The sequence below is a fragment of the Rattus norvegicus genome, chromosome 5 (genome assembly GCF_036323735.1).
Source record: "Rattus norvegicus strain BN/NHsdMcwi chromosome 5, GRCr8, whole genome shotgun sequence".
NCBI lineage: Eukaryota > Metazoa > Chordata > Mammalia > Rodentia > Muridae > Rattus > Rattus norvegicus.
The window spans coordinates 151,469,545-151,480,821 of record NC_086023.1 but is presented as its reverse complement, the minus strand read 5'-3'; the positions used below and the strand labels follow the sequence as shown (position 1 = coordinate 151,480,821).

Sequence of the window (11,277 nt, the reverse complement as noted above, 5' to 3'; positions counted from 1 at the left end):
TAGCGGTGATTAATGGGGCTGGTATCTTCCAGCCTGGGGACCTGTATTCTGGGAAAGGTGCACAGGGTGGGGTGGAGGATGGCTGCCTCAGGAGGCACTGTGGGAGTGGAAAGGAGAGGCAGATCCACTGTTGTCCTGCAAAATGCTTGATTTGAATTCGCAGATGTTTGCTTTCTGCTGGTATGGTTATTGCAAACTAGCTTTAACCCTTGCCTCAAAAATAAGGTGGGACCTAATTTGTGTCTTCCACCTGAGCACCAAACATCCTATTGCAGATATTAGTCGGTTGTGTTGTGGGTATCAAAGAATTTTTAAAAAAATTTTTTTGAGATATAAGATTTGTTTGGTAACTGCAACGAAAGAACGTTTTGCTTTACTGCTGCCATTGGCACCTTCCCTCGGGTGCGCTTGGCTAGCTCTAGAAGGCCGAGCTTTGGGCTGGGGTACACTGGAAGGGCCCCTGCCATCACACCTGTTCGTCTACTTGTTTCCTAATCTTCCTGCGCTTTCCTTCAACCGCCTTTTCCTCACGCAACCGAGAGCAAGCCAGCGTGGTAGTGTGTTAGGAGGGATTTCGCCAGCTGTGGCATCTGTACAGCACAGGTTCCGTGGCCTCCGTTGAGTGGGGGCAGCTGGGCTAGCTGGATCCCAGACCCAGAGGGCTTAGTGGGAGGGGCGTGCTCCCGGGCTGCGTTGGCGGCTTTTCTCCACCATTCTGTGACAGGGGCCAGAGGGCCAGACAAGCAGGGATTTAGGGAAGCCACGGGGCAGATGTTGGGGGGCTGTTTAACGTTGGGGAGGCGGCTCAGCCGTAGGTGCTGAAAGGACAGCTCCTACCTGCCCGGCAGTACCCGAGAGGCATCCCGGTGTGGAAAGTCTCCACTTCCAGCCCACACCTCCATATCCAGTAGACTGCTTTTTAGATGAGGAACACGGAAGGATTCCCCAAGGTGGCAACTCAAAAGGATGCACGTCCGACTGCGCCAAGCTAGCCTCTCGGCTCGCAGCACACTAGAGCCCGTGGTCCCCGGGGCTGCCGCCCGCGCCTCAAGCGGCGCACCTCCCGCTGCCTTATTGGAGCTGGGCGGCGCGGCCAGGCCTCGCAAACCCCTCTACTGGGGCCCCCAGCGGGAGCAGGAAGGAAAGCGGCCGAGATGTGCCCAGTGTCGCGCAGCTTGGAGAAGTGGGTAGAAGGGTTGCATAAGGTGGAAGGAACTTGGTAGTTTGCAAAAGCCAGGTCTGGGCGGGAGCGGAACCCAGAGCCTGCCGCCTTCGCGCGCCCCTCATATATTACCTCCGACTCCGAGGCGCGCCTCCCCCACCGCGCCCCCTCCCCCAAGGCGCGCCGCCTTCTCGAGCGCCCTCCCCCTACACCCCCTCCTCACTCCAGAGGAGGTGAGTTTAAACCCCGCCCACGTGACCCCAACTGGGCCAATGAGCGGCGGCGGGAGGTGAAATCCGGTTCTAACCGGTCCGGGGCTCCCAGCGCTATAAAAACTTTATAAACCCCCCGGAGCCCGAGCAGTGTGAAGAAGCAGCGAGGACGACCCCCGGACGGACCAAACCCGTGCGCCGCTGTAAACCCGTGCTCAGCGCCGACGTCCCCTGCCGCCGCCATGCCCAAAAGAAAGGTACGTGGCGCGAGCGCGCGGGAGCCCTGGAGCCGCCGCTGCCGCTGCTGGCTTCGAGCTGAGGAGTCGGCGCTAGATCGGGCGCGGCGTGAGGTTCCAGCCCGAGTCGGGCTGCGGGCGAATCATGCGCGGCGCGCTGCCCGCGGGCGCCAGAAGCCATATTGGAGGATCGGTGGCGACGGCGGCAGCAGCAGGAGGAGCCATGTTGGCAGATGTTTATCCCGCTCCCTTTGGCCACCCGCGGCCCCCTCCCCCACCAACAGCCCCCTCCCCTCCTCCCGCGGGCGAGCGAGCGGGCGATTCAAACCCGAAAGGGCGGGAAGGCGGCGCTCGGCTGGGCGGGCGGGGGAGCGCGCTGCCGCCAAAATTGCGGGCGCGAGGGGCGGGACCGCGACGTAGCTCCGCCCCCCGCCGCCCACGTTCCGGCCGCACGGGACGCGCGCCCCCGCCCACGGGTTTCCCGAGCTCCCGCCCTCGACGGCTGCCATAGCAACGGCGCTGGGCTCCGCCTCCGGAGAGGTTTGTTTGCACAATCTGCAGCTGTTGTTACTGCCTGGCTCTGGTGGCTTCGGCGCCTTCCCGGCCAGGCTCCAGCTTCTCCCGCGCTTTGCCGCCAGCCTGCCCTGTCTTCCGTGTGCGCCTCGGACTGCACTTGAGCCCTATCCCTGCTAAGAATTCTTACATGAAAATTGAGTGGATACGTTTTTAGAATGGTGTCTGACGATTTTTGTTAAGTGCCCGGTGACTGAGATTGACCCCCGAGGTTACAGATTTTGGTCTTTTATCTCTTTGTAGGCTGAAGGGGATGCTAAAGGAGACAAAGCCAAGGTGAAGGACGAGGTGAGTCTTACCCGTTAAGCGCATGTAGCACGAAGCCTTGTGTGGTAAAGGGAGTAATTGACCACAGCCTTGGTCTAGAAAATTGACCAAGAATTATTTCATTGGCTTCCTTTAATGTGAAGCAGACTGCTGGAGAACCTTTTACTTACTTTTCTTACTTTCTTTTGTTAATAGCCACAGAGAAGATCTGCAAGGTTGTCTGCTGTAAGTGTGTGTGCTTCACTTTCCTCATCCTTACCTGAGGTTGGGAATCTTGGGGGGGGGGGTCTCTTTGATTCCGTTGAATTATAGATTGTGGCTGATTTTGAAGAAGCTGTTCATGATGTTGCACTGTTGTCTTAAGTTCTGATGCCTCTGACTACAGTGAATATATCACTGTTCCGTTATAAGAGGAAGACAATCCTGAGAAGTAGTTTTCCAAAGTGTGGTTTGGTGAGTTGTTTGTTTCTCTGGTACTAATGGCTTTCCTCTTCCCCTCTGCCTACCGAAATAAGAAACCTGCTCCTCCAAAGCCAGAGCCCAAGCCTAAAAAGGCCCCTGCAAAGGTAAGCCGGACTGAGACGCTGCTGCTAATACTTGGTTGGGAGTTTCACAGAGAGCTGTCCTTCCCTGCCTTAACCTAATTCAACATAATGATGACTCTTCGGTGGAAGGCGGAGGTTATTTTGAGAACCTTGTTTGTGATAATTTGTCATGTTAGTGTCTTTGGCAAAAGTTAAAGAAAACTAGGGTTGACTTAACAGCATTTTTAGCTGTTCTTTAATTTGAATGACTCTTTGGAGGACTACAAGTTGTAATCTAGCTTAGTGGAGGGGGGCTGTATCTTCAGTAGGCAAGCCTACTTTTAGCAGAACCTTGTAGGCCATATGACAGTAACACAGGCTGAGAGACTTGTGTCCCTCCTTCTTTGGCTTTAGAAGGGAGAGAAGGTACCCAAGGGGAAGAAGGGGAAAGCGGATGCTGGTAAGGATGCGAATAATCCTGCAGAAAACGGAGATGCCAAAACAGACCAGGTACAGTGGCTCTTCTGTTTCTTTAATATTTTATTTATTTATTTACTTATTTATATCAGTATACTGTAGCTGTCTTCAGACACACCAGAAGAGGGCATCAGATCTCATTATAGATGGTTGTGAGCCACCATGTGGTTGCTGGGAATTGAACTCAGGACCTTGGGAAGAGCAGTCAGTGCTCTTAACCGCTGAGCCATTTCTCCAGCCCGGCTCTTCTGTTTCTTGCTGGGGGTGCCTGCCTGTACCTAGTGGTAGCCAAACTGTTCATTATTCCTGTGTATGTGTCATTCTGCGTTTGATATGGTTTTCCTCCTGTCTAAAACCCTCAGTTCTAAAAGTCTTACCGTAACCTAAAAGGCACTCACTGTTGGCTTGCCCTGATTCACCACTCACGCTGGTACCATAGTTTTAAGTCTAGAAGTGACCTTTGGTCTAGTTGGGGAGGGGTGGGGTGGTAAGGCTGACCAGTGGACCATTCTTGAGGTGTAGTCGTAGTGTCTCTAAGCACCAAAGGCCTGGAAACAAGATAATTCCATATAATTGTTGGAGCTGAGACGTTTGAATATACCTGCTGACTATGCCTGTTTCTCATTTAGGCACAGAAAGCGGACGGTGCTGGAGATGCCAAGTGACGTGTGTGCGTTTTTGATAACTGTGTACTTCTGGTGACTGTACAGTTTGAAATACTATTTTTTATCAAGTTTTATAAAAATGCAGAATTTTGTTTTACTTTTTTTTTTTTTAAACTATATTGTTAGCACACGGAACACTTCATTGTTGTGGGGGGAAGGATCATGTGTCACCAACAAAGTATCACCCAAGCTGAATTGAGGACAGAAAATCTCTTTCCTTGATAATTTCAAAAGGTTCCTCTTGGCTTCCAGGAGAGACATCCTGGTCTTGCGTAGGTGGCCACCAAGGCCAAAAAAAGGCCTTGTGGTCTGAGGAAACTCTAAATTCATTTCTATATCCTGTTCCCTCCCCCTGTACCATCAACATAGACTTAATTCCCTTAAAACCAGAGACCTGTTGGGAGCCTCACCCCCAAAATTGGTTTTCTAGTCTATTGGGCGACGTGGACTTTGCAGTGACTTCGCGTGTTCTCGGAAGATCACTGGTTCCTTTTATAAAAGATTGTGGATCTTCAGATTGATTCTGCCATGTTCAGTTCCTGACAGTCAGGGTCGGCTTGTGGAAAGTTGTTAAACAACTTCCTTAATGTGAAATGTCAACCCTCACTCTAAGCTACTTCCCCTTTCAAAGCATTGAATGAAGACTTCATTGGGTTTTATAGTGGATTTCTGATTTTGGTAGTCTATACAAGAAGGGAATTTGAAAGTTCTTGTATATTGTTGACTGTCTGCCCATGTCCTGCCTGAAATACCATGATTGTTTATGAAAAGTATCTTTAATAAAGCTGGTTACAGTTAAGCTTGGGGTGTTGCCTCTTATCTTTTCCCAACATCTGGGAACCTGGCTTCCAGGTCTCTTGATGGTCGTTCTTGGATCTGGTCACACGGTGGTAAGTGGAGGGTGGTGAGTAGGTGTCGGGAATGGTTCTTCAGGGATATGCAAAGATTGGCAGGTGAAATTTGGTACTGATACCTAGAGATGCCTCTAACAAGACTAGAGTGCCCTTGGCTTCTCTTGGGGCAGTGCTCCTATGGCAAGGTCCAACTGGCAATTTAGCTTTTGTAGTGCTGAGATGGGCGTGCTGTCTGAGGCAGTGAGTACAGGTGTGTTTGTCAATGTTCAACGACTTGCTCAGCAGTTAAAAGCATTGACTGCTCTTCCAGAGGTCCCAGGTTCAATTCCCAGCAACCACATGGTGGCTCACAACCATCTGTAATGGGATCTGATGCCCTCTTCTGGTGTCTGAAGAGAGTAAGAGTGTACTCAAATCTTGGAGAAAAAGTTAGACCTGTACTCTTAGGGCATTGATTCCCATCTTTGTGCGCTTATGGTTAGCAGGTTGGTGTTTGAGCAAAACTTGAAGCTATAGTTGGGTTCTTTACCATTATTCCGATTGTGAATATTGATTAACCATGGCCTGCATGCCATTCTACCATGGGCTGTGCTGATCTTTGGGGCAGTTACAAAGTAGACATTGCCACTACGTCTCATAGTTGGTAGTTGTCCCAGTTGCTGGTCACTATTGCCAAATAATGGGATAAGTGTGTTGAGCTTCAATTTTGATCCTTATTCCTGTACATTGGCCTGTTCAGCACCTGCTCTCAGCCCTGGATCTAACCATGGGCCGCCTGGCTGTAGTTTTACACTGTGACTCCAAGATCAAGTTCAAGATCATCCTAAACTATAGGAGTCGACCAAATTTGGCCACATCAGAACCATTTCAGCACCAAAAAGCAGAGCCTTCTGGGGCATTGATAGATGGCTCAGTGGTTAAGGGTGCTTAGTGACTTACAGAGGATGTATGTAGACTTGTTTGACCTGCTAACCCCTGGTACTTTTAAGTTCCACTTAATACCCTCTTCTGACCGTCCTGTGCACCAGACACACGGTGCACAGACATGTAGACAAAAAATTTTTAGCAGTGGACTCTTACAACTCAAAACCTGCTGTAACCAGTCTGAGCTCCCCACCCTTACCCCCCAGACTGTTTCTTTGCACAGCCCCGGCTATGTTATAATCCCCTCAGGAGACCAGGCTGTCCTCATGTCCTGACTTACCTCTCCCTGCCTCTGCTTCCAGACTGCTGGGGAAAAAAAACTGCCACACTACCACCCTGTCTAGTCTCAGCTCTTAACAAAGGATGTCTATATACCGTGTTATTTATTGACATTGTCTGCCTCTTCAGGAAATAAACCAATTTGCTGGGGCAGGATTTCAGGGTTTTTTGTTTGTTTGTTTTTCCTCAAAAAACCTCATTTCCAGAAAACTGAGTTGCCAGGGTTACCTAAGACTCAGGAAATGTAGATATTTATGGTTCACAACAGGAGCAAAATTACTGTTACAAAGTAGCAAGAAATACTTTGATGGTTATGGGTCAGCACAACATGAACTGTATTAGGGGGTAGCAGCTTTAGGAATGGTTGACAGAATCACAAGACAAAAGGGTCTGTTGGTGTACAGCTTTAAACCCCATATCCTGTGGCCTCCAGACCTGGCCTCAGCTGATTTAGTCCAACAAACGACCTGTGTGTGGTATGCAGGTCGTGTGGTGACGACTACTCTAATTCCAGAATGCTTTGATAATTCCTTTCCTACTCTATAAAGCCACATGCTCATTGGTGGTTAGTACCCCATACCCCTTTCCCTAAGCTAATCAGCTACCTGAAGTATTCAGAACGTTTTTTTTTTATAATGTAATTTTAAGTGTCTTTGAAATGTATCGTTGTGTTCAAGGCCATTAATCCCTTCTGAGGATGTTCTATGGTATAAACGTAAGCCACATTGTGTCTACTCATGTATTAAATGAAACTTGGGTTTCCACTTTGGGCTGTTTAACTTATTGTGTCGGTTCTAAGTGTTGTGTTAGTTCGCTTCAATTGGGCATGGTTCCAGGAATGGAGTTTCTGCATTGCATGGTGACTCAACTTTCTGAAGACCGTCCAGGTTCTTAAAGTGGCAGCACCATTTAGTGCTTCCACTAGTGACCGTGAAGGTGCCATGTCTTCACAGCCCCCTCAAGCCGTTCCCATTTCTCTTCTCGGTATCCTAGTGAACTGCATTTGTGGCTTTGATTGGAATTTCGCTAGTGACTAAGACACAGGATATCTAGTATTTTTTTATAAGCCGTTTTGTATATCTTTGTATGTATTTGAGTACATGCTGGGGGCCAAGCACGGAAAGATCAGAAGGTTGGATGTCTCCTCGATCGCTCTGGGTTTTTTTTTTTTTTTTTCTCCATCTTTATTAAACTGGGTATTTCTTATTTACATTTCAATTGTTATTACCTTTCCCGGTTTCCAGGCAAACATACCCTTAACCCCTCCCATTCCCCTTCTATATGGGTGTTCACCTCCCCATCCTCCCATTACCACCCTCCCCCCAACAATCCCGATCACTGGGTGTTCAGTCTTGGCAGGACCAAGGGCTTCCCCTTCCACTGGTACCCTTACTAGGCCATTCATTGCTACCTATGAGGTTGGAACCCAGGGTCAGACCATGTATAGTCTTTGGGTAGTGGCTTAGTCCGTGGAAGCTCTGGTTGGTTGGCTGTTTTATTTTTGGAGCTAAGGTTCTCACTGAATCCAGATCCTGCTGATTGTCTAGGACAGTGACCAGATGAGCTGTTAGTAAGCCCCGTCAGCCTCCATTAAGATTACAGGAGCGCCTGGCCTTACCCATTTTGTCGGTGCTAGGGACCCAAATGCTCGCATGGCAGTAACTGTACTAACTGAGCCACCGCCCCTGTGTAGCATTTGGTTGGTTGGTTGGTTTTTTTTTTTTTTTTTTTTTTCAACACAGCATTTCTCTGTGTACCAGCCCTGGCTGTCCCAAACTTGCTTTTGTGTAGACCAGGCTGACCTCAAACTCACGGAGCTCTCGCTGCCTCTGGCCCTGTGTAGCTTTATAAATAAACCGTCTGCCCAAGTCTGTTCTACACTAGAGATGGAAGAGCTTTGTATTCTCAGCTTGAGATCCTGAAAGGATTTACAAGTTCCTCATTCTGTGGGTTGTTTGCTTTTGGTCTTATTTTTTTTACCAGATGGCTCTGAGAGGCCCAAAAACCTTGGCAATCAAATTTCCAAGTCCCCGGGAAGCATACGGGGCTCCTCTGAAGGAGGAGTAATGGCCACTGACAATGGGCCTTTGCTTAGGGAGCCCTGACTTGTAAGCCTGGAGCTGAGTCAACTCCTAGGATGCCTTCGCTGGGGGAAATAAAAGGCAGACCTGAGCTGCTCTCCAAAACTCTTCAGCGCTCGCTCACCAAATCTAATGAAACTAGCATAGCAGCCAATCAAACTTGAACTAAAGTCACTGCTTTGTCCCCTACCAATCATATTACCTAACCCTTCTGGAAAATTCCCCCAGCACAGCATAAAAGGGGGCCTACGAGGGGCCCGTGTAGTGGAATCTTCCTGTAATTAATCGAATAGTAAAGACGACAAGAAGCCAATCACTGGCCTTTTGAGTCTGAGAGAGGAAGAGGGAAAGCAGGAGGAAGATACTTTTTTTGGAGGGAGAGGTGACAGCAGGGCAGACAAGGTGTAGGCCAGGGACTGTTAGATCACTGGTGGTGGAATCCACTAGGATCTGCCACTGGAAGGGTTTTTTTTTTCCTCATAAATTAACCCGTTTATTGCAGGCCAAGCAAGTCTCAAACGTAGGCTTCTACTGGTCTGTCTTCCTTCAGTCATCTGACGGCAGACTTCACTGTGACTGGAGAGGGGGTGTTGTAGGTCCCGGCCTCTGCTTTCCTGCAGGAACCACAGTGCCAGATGCCAACGGCTCGTCTTTTCATCTTGGTCTTGCCACAGAAGGAGCAAGTGTACTTGGCGTGCTGGCTGATTTCAATTTTCTGCACCGTTTTCTGGAGGGGGGCACCATAGCAGGTCCCGTATTTCCTGATGATTCCGACCTTCTTGGTGCTTTTAGCCATGTCACCGGGACCGTAGCCCAAGCTTGAAGAGCCGGGAGATGTCTAACATAGCATAGTTGATGAATTTAGGATGATGAATTCCATGCCCAGCGATTGTGTTATCTGTCAATTCTAAACTAAGATTGCAACATTCCTCAACAACTCAGGTGGACCAGAAGGAAAGAACTTAGCCAAGGCAGAATTCAGCCAGGCTTTGGGACAGGAAGATTGGGCAAGGACTGAGCTCCAGGGGAAAGATAGCAAGTGGAGAGGGCTGCCGAGAGCACACCCAGGGGTACCCCAGGGGACCAAGAGTGCTAGCTCAGAGCTCTGGAGAGACAGAGCCAGCATTGGAGGGAGAGGCCTTGGTAAGGGAAAACATGTGGTCTCGATCTCCAGCAATGTATCAGGTTGGGAACAGACTGAGAATGCGGGCTGGTGCATAGCCGGCAATAGTGTGGATTGTTTGTTTGGTTTTTTTTTAATTATTACACGAAACAGGCCGTCGCCATTTTGATGAATGGTTGACCCCTGCAGGCTGGTAATTTCTGCAGTACAAATGCTCTTTGCCTTTGCATACTATTTGATTTTGGGGTTTTCAGCAGTTCTTGAACTAGGGTAACAGCTCGCTCCGTACCCTAGAACTCACTATATAGTCCAGAGTGGCTTCAATTTGCAGCAAGTCTGCCTCAGCCGGCCAATGGGATTCCAGCAGGAGGCACCATGTCTGCCTGGTGGGTTTGGTTTGGTATTTTGAAACAGGGTAATTCATAGAGCCCAATATGGCCTTGCACTCTTCCTGCCTCTACTTCCAGAGTGCTTCATATGGGTGTGTGCACCATACTCAGCTGGCTTGTTATAGAATGAGGTCTCTCTGGTACCTGGTGACAGATGTCAGCTACTGTACACAGCTGAAAGTGTCCTTGGAAGAGCAAGTTTTATTGCCGGGGATGTGGCTTACACAGTGGTTGACTCTTGTCTGTTACATTTAAAGTTCTGGGTTCACTTTGGAAAATGAAAGTCTGGCGGTTTCTCAGGAAATTGGAAATAGTTCTACCTAAAGACCCAGATACCAACCACTACTGGGCATATACCCAAAGATGCTCCAACATATAACAAGGACATACGTTCCACTATGTTTATAGCAGCTTAATATAATAGCCAGAAGCTGGAAACAACCCAGATGTCCCTCAATGGAAGAGTGGATTCAGAAAATGTGGTACATTTACACAATGGAGTACTACTCAGCTATTAAAAACAATGACTTCATGAAATTCACAGGTAAATGGATGGAGCTAGAATATATCATCCCCAGCTGCCATCTTGCGTCCCCCCGTGTGTGCGCCTTATCTCAGCTGGTCTGCCCGAGACCCCCTGAGCATGAACCTTAGTCCCCCGAGCGGCCCCATTTCCACTCCGACAAGATGAAAGAAACGATCATGAACCAGGAAAAACTCGCCAAACTGCAGGCACAAGTGCGCATTGGTGGGAAAGAAACTGCTCGTAGAAAGAAGAAGGTGGTTCACAGAACAGCCACAGCAGACGATAAAAAACTGCAGTTCTCCTTAAAGAAGTTAGGGGTAAACAATATCTCTGGTATTGAAGAGGTGAACATGTTTACAAACCAAGGAACAGTGGTCCATTTTAACAACCCTAAAGTTCAGGCGTCTTTGGCAGCAAGCACCTTCACCATTACAGGCCACGCCGAAACAAAGCAGCTGACAGAAATGCTTCCCAGCATCCTCAACCAGCTTGGTGCAGACAGTCTGACCAGTCTGAGGAGACTGGCTGAAGCTCTGCCCAAGCAATCTGTGGATGGAAAAGCACCACTTGCTGCTGGAGAGGATGATGATGATGAAGTTCTAGATCTGGTGGAGAATTTTGATGAAGCTTCTAAGAACGAGGCAAACTGAATCGAAGCAACTTCTGAAGAAGGTGACACTTGGCAGAAGTTACAAAAGGAGCTGCTGTTTTATATCATGACTGCTTTTTAAAAATTTTTTGTTTATTATGGATCTGATAAAATCTAGATCTCTGGGGCTGGGGATTTAGCTCAGTGGTAGAGCGCTTACCTAGGAAGCGCAAGGCCCTGGGTTCGGTCCACAGCTCCGAAAAAAAGAAACAAACAAACAAAAAATCTAGATCTCTAATATTTTTAAGCTCAAGCCCCGGACACTGCAGCTCTTTTCAGTTTCGCTTAAGCTTAATTCATTCTTTGCAGCAAATTAAGCTGAAGATGCCTGGGAAT

At 48.7% G+C, this 11,277-nt stretch overlaps 3 protein-coding genes across 3 annotated transcripts; 2 read left to right on the top strand and 1 right to left on the bottom strand.

Moving 5' to 3' along the window:
- The first annotated feature begins 1,460 nt into the window (after nt 1-1,460).
- Nucleotides 1,461-4,915, top strand: Hmgn2 (high mobility group nucleosomal binding domain 2). The gene is made up of 6 exons (NM_001025624.2): nt 1,461-1,631; nt 2,427-2,471; nt 2,646-2,675; nt 2,966-3,016; nt 3,389-3,484; nt 4,081-4,915. Exons 1-6 carry the CDS (start codon nt 1,617-1,619, stop codon nt 4,114-4,116), a joined length of 273 nt encoding a protein of 90 aa, NP_001020795.1. The 5' UTR covers nt 1,461-1,616; the 3' UTR covers nt 4,117-4,915.
- Nucleotides 4,916-8,679: 3,764 nt separating this feature from the next.
- Nucleotides 8,680-9,146, bottom strand: Rpl37al3 (ribosomal protein L37A like 3). The gene has a single exon (XM_008764188.4). The coding sequence runs from the start codon at nt 9,048-9,050 to the stop codon at nt 8,805-8,807; it is 246 nt and encodes an 81-aa protein (XP_008762410.1). The 5' UTR covers nt 9,051-9,146; the 3' UTR covers nt 8,680-8,804.
- Nucleotides 9,147-10,359: 1,213 nt separating this feature from the next.
- Nucleotides 10,360-11,059, top strand: Btf3l9 (basic transcription factor 3 like 9). The gene has a single exon (NM_001408962.1). The coding sequence runs from the start codon at nt 10,454-10,456 to the stop codon at nt 10,940-10,942; it is 489 nt and encodes a 162-aa protein (NP_001395891.1). The 5' UTR covers nt 10,360-10,453; the 3' UTR covers nt 10,943-11,059.
- Nucleotides 11,060-11,277: the final 218 nt, after the last annotated feature.

What these genes read in the sequence shown, in the direction of transcription:
- Hmgn2 (NM_001025624.2), top strand. An exon ending in CTAAAAAGGCCCCTGCAAAG is followed by an intron (nt 3,017 to 3,388) that starts GTAAGCCGGACT and finishes CTTTGGCTTTAG; the next exon opens with AAGGGAGAGAAGGTACCCAA. An exon ending in GAGATGCCAAAACAGACCAG is followed by an intron (nt 3,485 to 4,080) that starts GTACAGTGGCTC and finishes TTTCTCATTTAG; the next exon opens with GCACAGAAAGCGGACGGTGC.
- Rpl37al3 (XM_008764188.4), bottom strand. Translation starts at nt 9,050, where the DNA reads ATGGCTAAAAGCACCAAGAAGGTCGGAATCATCAGGAAATACGGGACC.
- Btf3l9 (NM_001408962.1), top strand. Translation starts at nt 10,454, where the DNA reads ATGAAAGAAACGATCATGAACCAGGAAAAACTCGCCAAACTGCAGGCA.